Source organism: Triturus cristatus, chromosome 4_1, assembly GCF_964204655.1.
Source record: "Triturus cristatus chromosome 4_1, aTriCri1.1, whole genome shotgun sequence".
Lineage (NCBI taxonomy): Eukaryota > Metazoa > Chordata > Amphibia > Caudata > Salamandridae > Triturus > Triturus cristatus.
This window is the reverse complement of record NC_140585.1, coordinates 11,416,842-11,435,632: the sequence shown is the minus strand read 5'-3', so window position 1 is coordinate 11,435,632 and position 18,791 is coordinate 11,416,842. Positions and strand designations below refer to the sequence as shown.

At 42.7% G+C, this 18,791-nt stretch overlaps 2 protein-coding genes across 4 annotated transcripts in view; one reads left to right on the top strand and one right to left on the bottom strand.

Moving 5' to 3' along the window:
* The window catches only part of LOC146839296 (uncharacterized), a 400,042-nt gene that overhangs the window by 163,501 nt on the left and 217,750 nt on the right, over nucleotides 1-18,791 (top strand). Inside the window, 1 exon segment of the mRNA XM_085650764.1 lies at nucleotides 2,395-2,590. Within this exon segment, the coding sequence (XP_085506890.1) occupies nucleotides 2,395-2,590 (196 nt within the window).
* The window catches only part of LOC146839297 (uncharacterized), a 153,524-nt gene that overhangs the window by 47,497 nt on the left and 87,236 nt on the right, over nucleotides 1-18,791 (bottom strand). For all 3 annotated transcript variants that reach the window (XM_085651323.1, XM_085651324.1, XM_085651325.1), the window contains one exon: nucleotides 1,800-3,095. In XM_085651323.1, coding sequence (XP_085507449.1) covers nucleotides 1,800-3,063 — 1,264 coding nt within the window. In that variant the 5' untranslated portion in view covers nucleotides 3,064-3,095. The remainder of the gene's footprint in view (nucleotides 1-1,799; nucleotides 3,096-18,791) is intronic.

Sequence of the window (18,791 nt, the reverse complement as noted above, 5' to 3'; positions counted from 1 at the left end):
GTTCACGATGGAGGGCTTCAAATACTTGGGCATCTATGTGACGCCTAGGACTAAAGAATTAAAAAAAAAAAAATACTGCCCCCCTTGAATCAGCTAAAACGGGACACGAAGCCCTGGCATACACTGCCGCCGACGCTGCTGGGGAAGGTAGCACTCTTTAAAATGATGGCGCTCCCACGATTTCTCTATGCCCTAGAAAACACTCCATTTCCGGTTCCGGCGAGTTATTTTAAAATGATAGCGACTGAGGGGTCCAGTCTACTATGGGGAAACAGGCCAGTGCGTATTGCAATGAACAAACTGGTTAAGAGCTGGTATGATGGGGGTATAGCGCTGCCTAACATACAACTGTACTACTGGGCTGCACAGTTGAAAAGCATCAATCAATGGATTCACGCCCTGCAGACCGACCCTGCGTTTCAAGCGGACAGATATGTGCTAGGAGACGGAGGTGTCATGGCGGCCTTATACAATCGAAAACGAGCTAACCCACTGATTGGCCCGACGGCGCACACTGTGGACATATGGTACTCAGCACAGAAAAAATTGGGATGGCAGGGGGTGATCACACAGCTTACCCCACTCTGGGATACACGGCGGCTGGGGAGACTCAGAAAAAGCAAGGGATTCAATAACTGGGATGCAATAGGAATCTCAACGGTGGGTGACATGTGGGTGAAGGGCGGGGTGATTACGTTCGAGCGACTACAAGAACAATACGAGCTCGCACCCTCTGAACGGTTTAGGTATATGCAGATCAGACATGCGTTACACGCGGTTATACCGCCAAACACCCAATTACCAGAGGCATCTCCCTTAGAAGATAGGCTTCTAACTGATTACATGATGAAGAAGGCCACTTCTTTCACCTACCGTAAGTTAGTTAATAACCTGCCGGATCTAACGCGGGCACTGAAGGATAGATGGTCCGCCGAACTAGGGGAGCTTGACAACACAGACTGGCAGGCGGCACTCTCGTCGCCGCGGGAAGTGGCGATACCCTCAAGATTACGACTAATACAACTGAAGATATTGCACCGGGTATACTACACTAGACTAACCCTGTATAAGATAGGAAATGCCCTCCATCCATATTGCCTGAGGTAGTGCGGGGAGGAGGGCACGTTTTACCACACTCTATGGCAATGCCCGAAGATCATGACGTACTGGGTGGCAGTGATGAGGACCATTTCACAGACAGTAGAGGTGGTGGTGACACCAGAGCCTAAAAGATGCTTTTTAAATATATGGGAACCTATCAATCTAACTCACCCAGCCCAGGATTGGGCGACTTTGGGTATGATGGTTGCCAGGAGGAATATAGCTAGATTGTGGGGGGCCAGATGCTTACCAACGATTGGTGACTGGTGTGGGAACATGGATGAAGCCATGCTGGCGGAGAAGGCTGTATATGTTCACCAGGGATGTCCCCAGAAGTGGGGGAGGGTGTGGGGAGCCTGGAATAAGTACAGAGGTTTTATCTGCGAACCACCGGAGGTGCCATGTGAGGAACATCTGAGCTGAAGGGGGAAGGAGCAGCAACCGCATAAGAGGGAGGTCAGATGGGAGCCAGCATGTAATGACTGTAATAACGACATGTACAATGATAATAAGAAACTGTATCGACTGTAACAATGTATGCATAGGTATAAATGTGTTTTGCCCTATCGTTATTAAATAAATAAAAAGATGTTTTAAAAATCTGGATTATCCAGTTTGGAGATATGTCATGTTACATTCCTTCAGAACTGTACAAGTTACAAGCCATTCTGCATGTTCATTCAGTACGGACCAAATACCTGGGATGCCTTTGAGCAGCAATCCATCTGCGTCTGTATCTCCTCTCTCCAATGGGTCTGTAGCGATAACTCCATCAGTATCAGGAACATTCTGTGCCAGGAATGATGAGGATCCAGATGGGCCCTGCGCATCAGTACATATTGGTTGTAGGTCAGAGTTCTCATCTCGGTTCTCAGGGTGCAGTGGTTCTTGCTTGTAGTTCTGATCAGAGTCCTCAGGACTCGGTGGTTCTGGCTTATAGCCGCGATCTGGACTGAGTGGCTCAAGGTGCATTGGTTCGGTCTTGCAGCTCTGATGTGGTTCATGTGCATCAGAGAGCACCTGCTGCAGACCTGTGTTGAGCTGCAGACTCTGGTCTTCTCGAAATGCTGGTTGTCTGCAGAGGTTTTGCCGTTGACCCTCACCATCAGACCACAACTCCTCTTGCTTTAGGTGTTCACTTGGTCCCTCCCCATCTGGGAGCATTGGTTGTCTGCAGTGGTTTTGCTGTGGCTCATGTCCCTCGTGAAACAGTGGCTGCAGGCAGACGTTCTGTTGTGGGTCCCAACTATCTGCATACAATGGTTCTTTTTTCAGGTGTTCCTCTGGTTCTAGTTGTATGCACTGGTCCAGCTGTGGTTCCTGCCCATCATCAAACGCTGGTGGAAGACGAAGGCTTTGCTCACCTGGAATGACTTGAGCATCTGGAGGAGAGCACCTGGAGCCAGTACAGTCCTGCTGTGGTCCAGGGCCATCCAGAGCCAGAGGTTGGAGGAACAGGCTCTGCTTCGGTTCATGCCCATGAGGAGACGTAGGTTGTGGACATTTATTCGGCTGTGGATCACGACCAGGTGAAGATGTAGATTGAAGGCATTGGTTCACCTCCTTTGCCCTGACTGAAATATTGATTGGAGGGGACCTGCTGAGAGGACAGTCTCTAACCCCCACCGGACTGACCATCTCCAAAGACACCCCCCTATTTTCAAGGGAATCTAGACCCTTTGCTATCCAGATTTGCTCCATAAGCCCAGTGACTCTTGATGGCATGTCCTCTAGGGTATTCTGCAAGTTATCCAGTTTGGCTTTCAACTGCTCTAGCAAAGATAAAAGGAATATGTTAGGCAGGTTCTCCGATAGAGGTTCCATCTCACAGTCCCTCCGAGCATCATTTTGGGATCTTGAAGATGACACATTATGGATACAAGAAGAAGGGAGTGCGGCTCTAACGGGTTCAGGTAAACACTGCACTTCCCCTTTTTGTCTTGGAACCTGCCTTTTCTCCATTCTGAATTTCTGATGTTCAAGTCCTCAAGTGTCTGTGAAGGGAAAGAAAATAGAAAAGACAACACATTATCACCGGACAATTAGGTTAAAATACTCCTTCTTGTCTCACCACACATTGTTTAAGCTTTAAGTAAAAATTGTTCAGTCCAGCTAATGGCTCAAAACAACTAATTTGTCTCAGGAACTGGAGAGGACCTACCCTGCTCATGGTCAGTTACTCTGCTGCACAAATAAACCCCGCTCCGTAATGCCCTTCCGTGATATGTCCGCTCTGCCCTGCCAGAGACGACTCCCTCTCCAGAGAGGATTTGTTAAGCTTCTAAATTCTTCAGTATGACCTCATCAAACCTAACCCTGTAATTTAACGGACTTATTATGTTTTTGTAATTCTTTCTTTTTTTAATTTAAATTCGGTAAGCATTACATCAATTGATATTTCCTATGAAGTTGAGTCTTGAGAAATAATAGATTTAAATAAACAGAAAAAAACACAAATTTACTGGTCAGGAATTGAGCTACCTTGGTCCCACAATCTCTGCTGACGGGGTCTGCCCCAAAGATGAATCAATTAAAGCCAGACAGAAAACACCTGGACCCGTGAAGAAAGAAGAGGCACGCGTTTTTGGTGAGAACCATTCTATTCTCAGTTTATACCTCATTTACTTGTGCCATGCGAGCCCTGCTGGGGAAGGGTGCAGACTATGTGTGGAGTAGGGAATGCGAGAAGAATTTGCAGTTGTTAAGAAGAGTCTTGTGAATGCTCACAGTCTGCATAGTTTTGCCTCATTGCGTTGTTACGGACGCCAGGGACAAGGGCCTAAGAGTGGAACTGAAACAGCGGCATGATGGAAAAGAAAGTCATTGCCTTTGCATCTAGGGCTTTGCCGGAGGCTGACTGTAGACATTCCACTACTGAGAAGGAGGCCTTGGCCGTGTTTTGGGCTATCACAATAAACATTCTTCTGGAGTGTAGGAAACTGTAAGTAGAGGCCGTTTGACTAGTCCAAACTGGACGCAATCTATGCAGCTGCTACAGGCTGCCTGCTTTCTAAGGTCATATAAGGGGCAATCTTTTTCAGGCTTTTAATAGGATACATACACAATGACACAACTGACAGAACTTGCCAGACCGAGAAAGAACTGTTGATCTTTACTTTCAAGCTCTACACATTTTGAGCAACCAGTGGAAGAGGGTCCATCTCCGAAGTCTAGTAGGGATCAAGCCATAAGTCATTACGACAATTAACAAGCAGAACTTCTGTCTTCTCTACGTTTCACTTTAGTTTATTGCAACCCAGCCACTGCCATAGGAAAGGCATGGTTCGGTGGAATGGGAGGGGAGGGGAGGGTTTACGGTCTAAACACAGCAAGATCTGGGTGTCGTCAGAACACATACATGCTCTAACACCTTTCTCAAATAAAGCTTCAGCAAGTGGGATTACATGGCTGGTGAACAAATAAGGCGAGACTGACGACCCACGAGTCACTCTGAAACTGCATGCAATTTGTTGGATGAAAAGTTGCCCAATCTGGCAATATATGTTCAGCCTGTAAGGAATGATATGAACCTCTTTGGGGCCTAGCAGCCGATGCCCAAAGCCTCAACAAGGTTCACCAAGATGGAGTACTCAACTGAGCGAAGACAGCAGAGATCTAATGAGATCAAAGCATTGGTTCCTGCTCCCATTTCAGCTCATCCATAATCGGTTGAGGCTCTGTCTCTGTATTGTATGATGGCCGAAATCATGCCCTAGTGTCCTTCAGAAAGTGGCTTATCTACAAACCTCTCCACCAGCTAGGAGCAAGAGGAAGTAACGATATTGGTAATAACTTTTAAAAAAACAAGGAATCTGCTCCTGGCTTCCAGAGCAAGGGATTCGCTGTGGTGTTTTTAAGACTGGCAGGAACCATACCATTAACAACTAAGTGGAGAGTTAATGGCAGAGGCACTGGTCCAACTAAGTGATTCAGTTGTTTGAAATTTGTTACAGGACTGACGTTGTTCAGCTAACCAGATCAGTCACCTCAAAAGGAAGTTGCAGAAGTCTCAGGGAAGAAAGTGGAGAGCTCCCTGTGTCAAATATTACTAGGTGCTGAAGTGGTCTCTACCGGGGGAAGCTACGTGAGTCAATCTCCTCCATAGTGGTTTTAATTCTGTTGTGTCACACAGTTGGTGCAACAGTGTGAGAGTGAATTATAAATTGAAAGTTACGGTGACATACAAAGGGACTGGGATGAGTTGGATGACCAGATGAAGTCGTTTTAGGAAGCGACAAACAACAGATTCTCTGAGCTAGAGCAATAATGGCTCCACATAACTGAGCTGGGGAATATAAATATGATATATCAGGAAAAGCAGGAGGGCTTAGAGAAGAGGTCCTGAAGGAATAATATCAGATCGAGGGGTATATATGCGCGAAGAAGGGGAAGGCAAGTAAACATGTTAGAGAAATGTTGCATTCAGTCCTTGACCAGAGGTGAAAAGGGCATGCAGGGTAAAAGTCCTGGGAATGACCAGGCTATGACACTATGAAGGGTTGGAGACAGCTGCTTATCATCATGGGGAAAGGGACTTTTAACGCAACCCTAATGGAAAGAGCTGAGATTTCTTAGCTATTGTGAAGAAAGTTTTCTATCCTATTAAGGACACAGATGGAAGGATTATGCATTTCTCTTCGTTTTGTTAGCTAAGCAGCCAGCCGTCAACACAGAACTATACAAACCATTCTGGGACTGCATTTCCAATGAGTCCCATTTTCAGGAAAAAAACAGCCCCTCCTTTCCACGTAAAACAGGCACAAGTTGAAGCACTCCTTCTTTAATTGAGCGAAATCCGTTCTCCTTTGTCATTCCTCCACTGGTAATAATGTTGCTGATCAGAGATTGAAAGGAAAACCCCTAGTGAGTCACGTCATTCATTGAACTGGTGCCACCGTATGTAGTGCTAAAAGGCACTCTTGTGGTTTGAGACCCTGTGATGACCTTTGACTACCATTATTTTAACTGACTTTGGTGTGTTATTTCATCCTAGCCTGGATGTACCAGATGGTCCAGCATATGCCTTGCTTCTCTTCTTGCTGTCTTTCAGTGAGAGCTGTCACGGAGTAAAATAGTCTTGCCAAGACCAGAGTGTGTGGGATGTGCATTTGAAAGCGTGAAAGGGAGAGAGAGAGAGAGAGTTGTGGAATGTACTTTTTGGTCTCGAAGTGCAGTGTTGTGGGCAGTGATTCACACACGTGCTCAGTGTTGTACATTGAGGGATGAAGTGAAGTAGTTGTGCATTGTGTTGTACATTAATGCAAATTATTAATTGCTTACTATTGGCTTTGACATGGCCTCATGTCATCTTCTTTCCTGGCTTTGCCTTGCTTCAGCTTTTCTGCATGCACAGCAGTGCTTGCAAGTTGCTTGGGTTATTTACGTTCAAGGTCTTTCTGTTTTTGTGAGGGATTGTTTATGTACTGTGAGCTTCGTCAAGATAGAGGCTGGAACATGTGAAGAAGGGAACGTGAGAGCTCCTTCCTGCCGTGGGAATGCTTGCTTGGAACCTGGCAAGTTCTGGTAAGTCCTCTGGCCCGGGGGGAGGTCTTTCTCGAACCTTCTAGTGCAGTGGTTCCCAAACTTTTGACTCCTGAGGACCCCATTGAGTCACGATTGGAAGCCGGGGACCCACAAGCAATTTGTCGGATTTAAATTTCAAACATTAAAACAGTAATTAAAAAAAAATAAACATGTGTGCAAACAAAACAAATACTCAAATTACTAAGGATTTTAGGGGCATATTTACAAGTCCCTATCGCCATGGGAATGTCACTTTTTGCGATGTTCCTGTGGCGATAGGGGCTTCGCCTTATTTACAAGGCAGCGTTAAGCCACTTATTGTTGCTTAACGCTGCTTTGTAAATAAGGCCCCCTTTCATGCAATGCTTAGCGTGAAAGAGGTGGGCAGTGGGAGTTGCAGTGGGCGTTCCAATCCAACACCCATTGATTTTGACGCTGCCCTCTATTTACAAGGGCAGCTTAAATAGGAGACAGCACCTAAATTAAGACCATGAGAAACCTGGTCTTAACTTGGCGAAACGAGGAGAAATGCCTTATTTCTCCTCGTTTTTGCTTTTTCTCACGGAAAAAGCAAAACACCTTGGATTATTTCTGTTCAGGAACGTGACCCTTCCTGCACATAAACAATCTTTAATAAAAATGACGGTTTGTAAATTCCATGTGTGCTGCATTAGGCAGCACACATAGAGGTGACAAAACGGCATTTCAAAATTGTTCATGTGCAGGAAGTGGGAACTTCCTGCACATAAACAATCTTCCCCTGCACGCAGACACTCTTGCACTATGGTGCAAGGGTGCCTGCGTTGGCTCTACACTGCTAAGTGTAGTGCCAGCGCAGGGGGAAACGCAAGGCTGCACCATATTCTTGTAAATATGGTGCAGTCCTGCATTTCTGAAGTGGCGGAGTGTGTTGTTAAGCCAAGGAGACTAATGACACGCTCCGCCAATTCTGTTGTAAATATCCCCCTTCGTATTTTATATTGAAAGAATTTGCAAAGAAACAGAAACTTTCAATGGGACAGTTGGTGCTGCATCCCCGTGACTAACTTTTGAATAGTTGGTTTTATTTCGCAGTACGAGGCTCCTGCCAGGGCCTGACTGGAAACCCAAAGCAGCCCTGGCAAATGTTTTCAGACCAGTCCCTATACGGTGCACACAAAGTGCAGTGAATGAGCCTCACCATTACAAAGGGGGCTTTGAGAGGCTCTCCCCCCAAAACAATTTAGGAAACAATGGTGCTGTCTACAACACATTTATCATTATATAATGAATTGTATTAGCTTTTAAAGAATAGTAAATAAAGACCTTACTATGCACCACGATACGACAATCTTTGCTGGGGTTCTTCAATGATTCTCTTATCACCCTCCAACAGTGCCTCTCATCTCTCCATAGCCCCTCGGTCACATGTATTTCATTTGTTTTAGCATCTCTCATACCATTGTAGGATGTCAGAGTACTTTACATCACACACATATAGAGATAATGAATCATACGTGTAAATCAGTGTATAGAAAATGTTACATAAGGCAAAGGGGACTACAAGGTGTAGGATTCCCATGTCATTCATACTGGTAGGCATTTTTAAAGAGTGCTTGGTCTGGAGAAGCACAAACTCAGGATTCAGAACATAACACAGTGGTTAGCATTGACTTTAACAAGAAAAAATTATTTCCACCCTAATAAACCTTTTTAGCAGCATCAGGATAATGATAGACTGGGAAAAAACATAAGATAGTAACTTGTACAATGCAGTTTGCAAGCAGCTCTTTGATGACAATTTATAGGTCACTATGCTAGATTACGATTGTCACTTATGAACTGCACAGTAACAAAAGAATCTCTCTGACAAAATCAGTAACCCATGCACATAAAATACTGTTTTTTTAAATGCATTGTACACGTTCTTTGCAGTAGGTATATTAGCCCTCTGTGTCACATTAGATAAGTCAAAGCTGCCACTGGACAAAACTCTCATCTCTCTCCAGCAGGTACATTAATCACTGGCATTTTCATGACGCTTTTATAGTTGCTTTAAACCTGCTAATTTTACAATGAACTTTGCAGTGCTTTTAAAACTGCTGCCTGCGGACCCCCTGAGAATGTGCCACGGACCCCTGGGGGTCCTCGGACCCCAGTTTGGGAAACACTGTTCTAGTGTGTTTAAAGCTGAGGGTTGTGGACTTGAAAACCGGGAGTTTGGAATCCGAGAGAGGACGGACGTGTCTATCTTGGAGCGTGGACCCTGGTTACTGAGGCTCTCAATCACGGCTGTTTACTTCCCCAGTCTGCGATGCGGTGTTCTGCACTAGGTGATGTATTGAGTTTTGGTTATTGCCATTGTGATGTTTGGCCAATGGCTTTGATCATTTGAGGTGTTTTCTTTGTGATGTGGGAGTGAGTTGAGGTGCACATCCAAAGTAAACATCTGATGTGTGTGTGTGTATATATATATATATATTCAGTGAAAAAACCATAGGTTTCACACATGTTATAGTTAGCTGGACATTTTACTCGTAAAAAACCAATGAAATTGCCCCGTTATAGTTAGTTCAGCTAACTATAACTCGCACGCGCCCGCAATGCACTGCTGATGACGTCACATATTACATCACTCATGACATGGTCAGTGACATCACTCATGACATCACTGATGACATCTCAAATGACATCACTGATGACATCATCCAGTGAATGTGTGTTTTTCTGAAAATTAAATATGTTTTATATATGTATATCTCAAGGTTGATGGAAGAATAAATGGGTATATAAGTGTCTAAATGGATGATTTGTTTTTTAAAAATTGATTGTGTAACTGACTGATTAAGTGTATCATAGTGAATACATGGCTTAGTGAGTAATGTTTAAATATGTAAATATCTGTATCAGTCTCTCACTTGTATAAGTGGCTGCATGGGTTGGTGAGTAGCTACATGGGTGTCTATATAGGTTATTAGTTGGTTTTTTGAGTATCAGTCTGAGTGTCTGCATGGTTCGGTGGGGGTATTACGTAGTGCATAGGTGCATGAATGAGTCACTCACTGTTTGTATGTGTTGAAGACAGCATGTGTGCAGGACTATATGGGTGGATGAGTGTGTGTATGGCTGTGTTAGTGAGTGAATGACTGTCTCAATAGTGACTTTATGAGTAACTACATATGTTTTAAACTAGTATATGTGACTATTGGTGTATATAAGTGAGTATATGTGAGAGTGAGAGATTGAAAGAGTTCCTGTATGAATAAGTATGTGTTTCTATAAGTGATTGATTAAATGACTAAGTATGTTTAAGTTTCTGTAGAAGTAAGTGTGGTGGTGTGTGTATAACTGTGTATGCAAGTAAATGTATGTTTGATTCTTTATTAGCATGAGTGACTATGTGTGTGAGTAACTCTATGGATGAGTGGCATTGTGTAACAGGATGTATAGGTGTATGAGTACATATGATGAGTGAGTACATGTATGAGTGACTGTATAGGACTGTTGGTGAATGAGTGGATGTGTATGTGGATCTTAGAATTACTGAAGAGGTTGTTGTAACTGGTATTGGTATGTCCATTGTTTTAAAAATTTTAGTCTCTATTATTCAATGTGTGTATCAAAGGTTATATTAGGGTGAGAGGAGGTCTGCCACTCTATCACAAGGATGATGTCATCAGTGATGTCATTTGAGATGTCATCAGTGATGTCATGAGTGATGTCACTGACCATGTCATGAGTGATGTAATATGTGACGTCATCAGCAGTGCATTGCGGGCGCGTGCGAGTTATAGTTAGCTGAACTAACTATAACGGGGCAATTTCATTGGTTTTTTACGAGTAAAATGTCCAGCTAACTATAACATGTGTGAAACCTATGGTTTTTTCACTGAATTTCTAAGGTTTTTTAAATGCTAATTCCTAACTATAACGTGTGTGAAACCCATGGTTTTTTCAGTGAATTTGCAAGGTTTTTTAAATGCTAATTCCTAACTATAACGTGTGTGAAACCTATGGTTTTTTCAGTGAATTTGCAAGGTTTTTTAAATGCTAATCCCTAAATATTTCGTTTTTGAAACCTATGTTTTTTTCTGAGAATTTGTATGGTTTTTTATATGCTAAGTTATGTATTTTTAATTAAAGATATTTTTTTTATTTAAATAAAATTACTTTATATTCATTTATATATTATCTGTATTTTTTTATAAATTATTTTTTTAAATAATTCAATTTGGATATTTTTTTTTTATAATTTTTTAAATTATTTAATGTCCTCTTTTTTTTTTTTATTTATCATTTCTTGGGGTGCGCGCTCTGAGCGCGCACCTAGTACTATTTCGTATGTTTTTTATGAATTCCGGCGTACGTTATTTACGTACGCAAATATACTTGTTGGTGCGCGCTGGGAGCGCGCACCCAGTACGTATGCGTACGTACGTACGCACGCATGCGTCCTACGCCCTCGACGCGGTTTACTTCCGCATACGCTAAAATTACGCGCAATAACGGTCGCGTATACGCGTGTTAAACGTATGCGCGCTAGGTGCGCGTATATGACGTATGCACCTGCGCGTTTACGCGTTCGTGCATACGTCATCACGGGGTGCGCGCTCGGAGCTTGCTCAGTGCGCGCACCTCGGGTTTATACATAATAAAACAACATTTCTTATTGGTTATCATTACTTTCAGTTTCTAATTGTTTCAATACCACACCCAATCCCCTCATGGCAAGTCATGTGATCAAGAATCATCACTTTTGATTGGTTTGAAGTACTTTCTGTTCCAGATTCTTCCCAAACCACACCTACTCCCCTCATTATTAGTTCTGATTCCTTTGGAGAAGGAGCTATTCTGTTGTTGAGAGACAATGGCTGAACAGCAACCTACTTCAGACAGTGACCAGGACACTCTTGAGAGGCAGAGGAACAGGAAGCAGAAAGACAGCTTTATATGGCAGTTTTTCACTTTTCCAGAGAATGAGAAAAAGGTAAATGCACCAAAAGTTACATGTGTACTTTGTAACAAAGTCTTATCTCGTGGGAATCCTAACAAGAAATATTCTTTTAGCATTCACACTACGTTAAGACATGTTGACAAAATGACCCAGTATCTTTTCGTCGAGCTTCTGAAGAAAACTCTCCACCTGCTCAGCCGACGACATCAGCAGCAGCTCAGCCGAGCACATCTTCGGCAGCTCAGGGGAGCACTTCAGCTGCGATGGTGCCTTCACCTGTTTCTTTACCTCTTGTTGGTCCACCTTGTTTGGCGAGGTTGTCTACACGGTGCACTGATTGCGGTTCACTTATTTCTGTGGGGGAGACCAGTCTTGATCTCCTTCAGAGAAAATTTGATGCGCATTCATGCACTAGGCCATAGATTTTTTTTCATTTTTTGCGTTTTTCTCTTCCTGTTTCCCTCCATTAACTCAAGGGCTCTTTTAAGAGCCACTTATAAACTTAACCCAAAAATTTTTTTTGGGGAAATTTTTTTGGGAAATTTTTTTGAGGTGCGCGCACCCTGCGCGCACCCAAGGTTTTTTTAATTTTTTTTTTTTTTTTTTTTTTTTGAGAGACTCCCCCTTTTTCCTACTAATGCAACTGTGAAATCACCAGAGGAAAACGCAACAAATCTCTTCCTGTAATTCCTATTTGCACACAGAGTCATGTTTTCACATTAGTCACAAAACGAAAAATCTTTGCCAATTTGAATGCACACTTACTGCTCTTTTTTGTTGGCAAGTGAAAATTACTTTTACAGACTGACACATTATGAATCCACTTTTCAGATTTTTTTAAATGCACATGTCCAGACTGCATTTTCAGACCACAAACCATGTGTATGCTGGGTGACTGCCTACACTCCAGCAAGGGCAACCAGCCTTAGTGATGCTGAATGTATTTGTATTACAGACTGAAACCTCAAAACCCCACAGCACATAATCAGAGCCAGGACCTTTGTTCTCTACACCTCTCTCCACTCAGCAGAACCAGATAATGGCAATCTTTCCCTCTATTTTTCCACACATATAGATGTTAATTTCAAATCACACTGCTTCCCCCTTTTTTTCAAATGTAATCACACATTTCTATTGCTTGAAAACCAACCCTTTTCCAAATGTACCCTTCCCCCAACTTGACTTCTGCCTAGTACCCTTCCCCCAACTTGACTTCTGCCTGCTACCATAGCAACAGCTCATGGAACACTGCTGTGTGGAGTTAGGTCAGAAGTTCGCCACACAATGTTTCAATTCCACAGAGCAAGAGTGCTTGACTTTTCAAACCTTACAGCAAATCCATAGTACTGTTCTTTGGTAACACATTTTTCTGAACCAATACAAAACATGCTTCTATTAATTTACACATACAGCCTAGTTTTTAGTGTAGAATGGTATGAAACAGCCAATCAGTTCTTTTTTTTTTATAAAAAATATGTATGCCTCCATTTCCAAACTGTCTTTCATTTCTTTTTACCATTCTACTGAATTACACCTCCTGAGTGCATCCAGATCTCCTTTGAAGATGTTCACAGTGTGGATTGTAGGACACAGCTATGTCTTCTGGAGTGAAAAATTTGCAGAGAAAAGAGGTATGGTGAGAGACCTTGCTTTGCCAAATGTAGACATCAAGTGGATTGGTCAGAGAGGGTTAAAGTGGCACCAATTAATGCCTTTGGTGAAAACCTTTCTACATCTCCCACAGCCTAACCTTATTATTGTGCACTGTGGTGGTAATGATCTAGGCACTTTAACTGGGGTAGGTTTGGAAATGCTTATTAAGGACACCTTTGTGCAATTAATGTCGCTTTTTCCTCAATCTGCCTTTGTATATTCTAACATATGCCAAAGGCAAAAGTGGAACTGGTCCAACCAATTTTGTCCGCAGATTGACAAAGCAAGGAAGCACGTCAACAAATCTGTTTCTGCTTTCCTCCGTGACTATGGTATGGGTTCCATTTACCACAACAACTTGCGTTACGACATGCAAGACATTTATAGAGGAGATGGTGTGCACTTCAATGATGAAGGGAACAGAGTCTTCCTCTTGAACCTCAGACTCTGCGTTGGTACTTACTTGTAGGTACCGAAAAACAAACAATAAACACAAGGGCTCTTTTTAGAGCCACCTTATATCTAAACACTTAAATGCAATTTTTTTTAAATTTCTTTTATTATTTTTTTTTTCCGGGTGCGCGCAGGGTGCGCGCACTCGGCGATATTTTTTTTCAAAATATTATTCTTTTTTTTTGCCCTACAAGGTCCTACTTTGACCCCCTTACAATGCCTACTGGGTCTATTTCTACCCACTCTGCCCCCTTTTCAAGTGCTCCCCCTTTGTTTATCACCCCCTCTTTATGCGATAGACAAAATGGCGGCCGCCGCTTCCTGACTTCCACCGATTCGAATGTTTACTAAGATCTAACAACCAATCAGAATTGCGCTCGCGCACGGCAAGGTGCGCGCACCCAGCGCGCACTCTGCGCGCATACAGATATATATATTGATTCAAAGGCTATTTTCTCAGAATCTACTGAACAGATTTACACCAAACCTACAAAAGGCACTTCCTTGACCTAGGGACTACCTCTCTGCCAAATTTTGAGTAATTCTGTTCAGCCGTTCGGGCTGTAGCTCGTTCTAAAGGTCCTATGGAAAAATGCATGGGAAAAACGCGTTTTGGGACCCCCCTTTTATCTCAGCCCCCGCTTGACGAATCCCCCCCGAGACTTTCAGGGTAGGAGCGGAGCGTAGCGCCCCACCTATTTTGAAAAATTCGCGAGGATTCGTCGACCGGCGCCAAAGTTATTCAAAATAGAATGTTGAGGTTTTCCTATGGAAACGTGGTCCTAACTATAACTACCTACTGGCGACCGCCAGTAGGTAATATATATATATATATATATATTCACTTAAAAAACCATAGGTTTCACACACGTTATAGTTAGGAATTAGCATTTAGAAAACCTTGCAAATTCACTTAAAAAACCATAGGTTTCACACATGTTATAGTTAGCTGGACATTCCACTCGTAAAAAACCAATGAAATTCCCCCGTTATAGTTAGTTCAGATAACTATAACTCGCACGCCCGCAATCCACTGCTCATGACGTCACATATCACATCACTCATGACATGGTCAGTGGCATCACTCATGACATCACTGATGACATCATCCTTGTGATAGAGTGGCGGTCGCGCGAGTAATTCTGATTGGTGGTTACATGTCAGTCAACGTTCGAATCGGTCGAAATCAGGAAGTGTCGGCCGCCATTTTGTTTGTTGTGGGTGCGAGAGTGAAAAAGAGAGGTGGCGAACGTGAAAAGGGGGCAGGGTAGAGAGTTTCTGACCCCCTAGCCTTTGTCAGGGGGTCCCTAAAGGACCCCGAAGGGTAAAAAAACATTTTTTAAAATTTTTTTTTAAATCGCGGGTTGTGTGCACGGTGCGCGCACGGTGATAAACCATAAATAAAAAAAAAATAAAAAAAACAATTGGCATTTCAAAAACCGTACAAATTCACTTAAAAAACCATAGGTTTCACACACGTTATAGTTAGGAATTAGCATTCAAAAAACCTTGCAAATTCACTTAAAAAACCATAGGTTTCACACATGTTATAGTTAGGTGGATATTTCACTCGTAAAAAACCAATGAAATTCCCCCGTTATAGTTAGTTCAGATAACTATAACTCGCGCGACCGCCACTCTATCACAAGGATGATGTCATCACTGATGTCATGAGTGATGCCACTGACCATGTCATGAGTGGTGAAATATGTGACGTCATGAGCACTGGATTGCGGTCGCGCTTGTTATAGTTATCTGAACTAACTATAACGGGGGAATTTCATTGGTTTTTTACGAGCGAAATGTCCAGCTAACTATACAATGTGTGAAACCTATGGTTTTTGAAGTGAATATATATATATATATATATATATATATATATATATATATATATATATATGTATATTATCTACTGGCAGTAGATAGTTATAGTTAGGACCGTGTTTCCATAGGAAATCCGCAACATTCTATTTGGAATAACTTTGGCGCCGGTTGACGAATCCTCGCGCAATTTTCAAAATAGGTGGGGCGCTCCGCTCCGCTCCTACCCTGAAAGTCACGGGGGGATTCATCAAGCGGGGGCTGAGAAAAAAGGGGGGTCCCAAAACACGTTTTCCCCATGCAATTTTCCATAGGGACCTTTAGTCCAAGGTACAGCCCGAACGGCTGAACAGAATTACTTGAAATTTGGCAAAGAGGTAGTCCTCAGGTCAGGTATGTGCCTTTTGCATATATGGTGTCAATCTGTTCTGTAGTTCCTGAGAAAATCAAAAGTAAAATCATATACATATCTGGGCGGAGCCTAACCACACATCTCATTGTGAGATCTGATTGGCTGTCAGTACTTCATCCAAGAAGTGTTGGCAGCCATCTTGGGACCAATATACATGATAGCACCTCATTAAAAAGCATTGCAGTTAATAGAAGGTTTTAAGACTTTAGTTACATTATAAATCATTTGTTGCTGGTACCATACTCATGTTAGGAATTGTGGTGTGTTCTAAGGTGATTTTACCATGTGAAAAAGCCTTCTACTGTGATATCACGAACCATGTTTGAGAGAAAACTATTTTCTCATACTTTTCCCACAGAGGCAGGGGTGGGGGAATCGTATCGCCCTACGCCCGAACCATGTTGTTTATATTGACGGCAAGAAGATTTATTGTCTATTTATGTCCGAAGGACATGTAGACATTAATCATGTTTTAATCACGTTAAAACAACAGGCTGTGGGCACTCCGGGGCTCACAGCCAATCCGAAGCTTGCAGAGAGCCTTTGGCGGCATCTGATTGGCTAGTAGCCCATGACTGGGCTCTAGCCAGTGATTGGCTGGGGGAGAGAAACGTCACTCAGCCTCTGCAAGCAGTAGTCCGTGGCCGCCACGAGGCTTGCAATAAGCATTCAGGTAAAATAAGCAGTTTTGCCCGCGTGAATTGTGTGATATTGTGACGGAGGTGCTGCGATTTTCTTTTATTTATATTTTTAGCAACCGTGCGTGGGTAGATTAATTAGTACAAAAGCCTAGGCCTGGCCCGCCTCCGCGCCTCAGATGAGGACGTCAAAAAAGCGTATCGCAAGCAGGCGTGCTGCGCTACCACCGCTTCATGGGGGAAACACCCATTACAACGAATTCAGATTCACGCGCTGCCATCGCAACGCGGGTTTAACATCGCGGGTCCGGAGCCTTCATACCGCAGATGGAAACAGATCTGCAGATTAATGCTTTCAAAAGAGACATCCGTTGGTGACTTGCAATTTATAACTTAAAGTCCTAATATAGAATAGTGAGCTATTAACTTTCAGCCCATAACTGCGTAAACACACCGACAAATATACATTACACAATTGATTAATGTTGCAAAGAGGGTACATTTGGCAAAAAAACGATTCTTATTATTAAAGGAAGCTCCCAACTTTGTGGTTTCTTTTTCGACTCTGCGTTTGTGCTTCTCCACACCAAGCACTCTTAAACTACTGCCTACCAGTATGGGTGACATGTGACTCCTACACTTTCACTCCTTTGGCTTATGGGCAAAAAACATTGTTTCACACGGCGCAGCGAGCACTAAAATCTTTCGAAGCACCTGCTGCAGCGTTTCTTTCCGCCGGCAATTACCAGGCCTCACAGAAATGTGTAGGAAACTTGTGTGATGAATTACCATCCTGGAAAGAGATCCGTGTTTTGTATAGTTGAGGTTGTGACCTCGGTGAAGTTAGTGCAGAGGGTTAATATGCCTGCTGCAAAGAACATGTACGAAGTCGATTACAGAGTGCATAGGATGGAAACAGATCTGCAGATTAATGCTTTCAAAAGAGACATCCGTTGGTGACTTGCAATTTATAACTTAAAGTCCTAATATAGAATAGTGAGCTATTAACTTTCAGCCCAGAACTGCATAAACACACCGACAAATATACATTACAAAATTGATTAATGTTGCAAAGAGGATACATTTGGCGAAAAGATCCGTGTTTTGTATAGTTGAGGTTGTCACCTCGGTGAAGTTAGTGCAGAGGGTTAATATGCCTGCTGCAAAGAACATGTAGGAAGTCGATTACAGAGTGCATAGGATGGGAACAGATCTGCAGATTAATGCTTTCAAAAGAGACATCCGTTGGTGACTTGCAATTTATAACTTAAAGTCCTAATATAGAATAGTGAGCTATTAACTTTCAGCCCATAACTGCGTAAACACACCAACAAATATACATTACACAATTGCAGGGCTCGAAAAATCTGAAAAATGGTACTAGTCCTGCAGGACTAGTACCTTGAAAAATCTCCTCGCCCTAACAGTAACCTACTTGACCTCCGTCTCTGAAAGCGGAGCAAAAGTGACAAGATAACAAGATTTAAAGGCATTTTTATTGCTCATTTGCTTTGTGAGCAATAGAAAGGCCTTTAAATCTTGTTATCATGTCACATTTGCTCCGTTTTCAAAGACGGAGGACAAAAGTTAGTATGTTTTTCTACTCGCCAGAAAGGGCGAGTAGGACCTAAAAAGAGCTCGACCTCATAAAATTTACCTCACAAATGCGAGCGGTCGAGTGGATTTGTCGAGCCCTGAATTGATTAATGTTGCAAAGAGGGTACATTTGACGAAAAAACGATTCTTATTATTAAAGGAAGCTCCCAACTTTGCTGTTTCTTTTTCGATAGAACTTACCGATTCGCAAGGAACGTAGGGCTCACGTCTGGCCAGCTGCAAAAGTGAGGGGGAAATGGCAGGAGGCACGCTGGCTGACACCTTTTATATCCCACCCATATGTTTTTACAAGGGTGACGGTAAATTAGTACATTACGTATGGTTTGAAATGTACGTATTTTGTGGGAATAAATACACAGCCAAGGGTGACGGTAAATTAGTACATTACGTATGGTTTGAAATGTACTTATTTTGTGGGAATAAATACACAGCCAAAAAAATGGAAAAAAAGGGGAATAGAAATAAAAGAATTGCCGTCAGGGTTAAGGGGAGGGGGCGCAGGGGGGCAGGGACGCGATAATATCGCTTGACAAGTTTTCCTTTAGCATTATTATTGCACAGCATTCAATGGTTTACTGATTTTAATAAAGCAAAAATATATTAATGTTTCTCTGTCAGCCGGAGCCCTTAGGTTTGATGT